Source organism: Apaloderma vittatum, unplaced genomic scaffold, assembly GCF_000703405.1.
Source record: "Apaloderma vittatum isolate BGI_N311 unplaced genomic scaffold, ASM70340v1 scaffold32460, whole genome shotgun sequence".
In the NCBI taxonomy this organism is placed as follows: domain Eukaryota; kingdom Metazoa; phylum Chordata; class Aves; order Trogoniformes; family Trogonidae; genus Apaloderma; species Apaloderma vittatum.
Genome location: NW_009696777.1, coordinates 7,618 through 8,697, shown reverse-complemented (window position 1 = coordinate 8,697; position 1,080 = coordinate 7,618). Strand labels below are relative to the sequence as shown.

General features: G+C 62.1%; 1 protein-coding gene across 1 annotated transcript in view; it reads right to left on the bottom strand.

Annotated features, from left to right (window-relative positions):
* Window positions 1-559: 559 nt before the first annotated feature.
* SLC45A1 (solute carrier family 45, member 1) overlaps window positions 560-1,080 on the bottom strand; it is a 7,940-nt gene continuing 7,419 nt past the window's right edge. The window contains exons 7-8 of the mRNA XM_009876262.1: window positions 917-1,080; window positions 560-850 (exon numbers count right to left, since the gene is read on the bottom strand). Of these exons, the coding sequence (XP_009874564.1) occupies window positions 569-850; window positions 917-1,080 (446 nt within the window). The 3' untranslated portion in view covers window positions 560-568. The remainder of the gene's footprint in view (window positions 851-916) is intronic.

Below are 1,080 nucleotides of genomic sequence, written 5' to 3'. Positions count from 1 at the left end.
CCTGGGAATCAGACTGCCAGGTCCCTTGCCTCAGGCTGGATAACGCCACTGGTCCCCCTGGGAATGTGACCGTGAGAAGGCACCTTCTACCCATGAAGCTGGTGGAGCACTGCAGCCCCAGCACTCCTGCACTGGTGGTGCATGCAGCGGCGTGTGCAGCCCTGCGGCTCGCTGCTGCCCGAGATATTGTGGTTGCCTTGCCTGGGAATCAGACTGCCAGGTCCCTTGCCTCAGGCTGGATAACGCCACTGGTCCCCCTGGGAATGACGGCACTGTGGGGCAGCTGGAGGGAATGGCGGGAAACTGACACACCACCGCTTCCTGTTGCTGTGTCCCCAGGGGCACAGAGGGGCCTTTGCCACCTCAAGGGAAGGATGAGCGCTGCCAGGCGCTGCCGACTCACCCCTCGTCCTCCTGCAGGCAGGGGAAAGCTTGGCGAAGCCAGCACAGACCTTGCTGTTTGCCATGCCTGCTGCTGCCATCCTGGGGGTGCACGAGCCCAACACGCCACGATGGGGATGCTGAGAGCAACACAATGAGGCAGGGGAGGCTGCAGCAGCTTCTCCATTTACTGGTTCCGCGCACGAGGCAAGAGCGGGCGCTGCTCCTCGGTGGGTGGCAGCTCCTCAGTAGGTGGAGACTCGTAGGTGACACAGAGGGAGGAGAAGAGACAGCCCAGGAAGGACATCAGGCTGGCAAAGTACATGGCGCCACTGGAGCTGCCCACAGCTGCTGTCAGCGGCCCCATGGCCAGGGCCACAAGGATCTGTGCCAAGAAGTACTGGCAGCTCAGCAAGGAGATGTCAACGCCCATCCCACGCCGAGTGCCCTCCGCATGTGAGCCTACGAACTGCAGGGGACACAGCATAAGGGGATGCCGCAGAAGTCCCCCTCCCCTCCCGGTCCCAGGGCTCACCTCACGGCTCTGGTAGTAGTCACAGAGCAGGGAGTAGGGCAGCGTGCAGAGTGTGGCGAAGAGGATGCCATAGGTAGTGCATAGCGACAGCACCACATACACGTTTCTGGAGAGTGTGGCCAGCCCCGTGCCCAGCCCAAATGCCAAATATGCCACAAAGGACA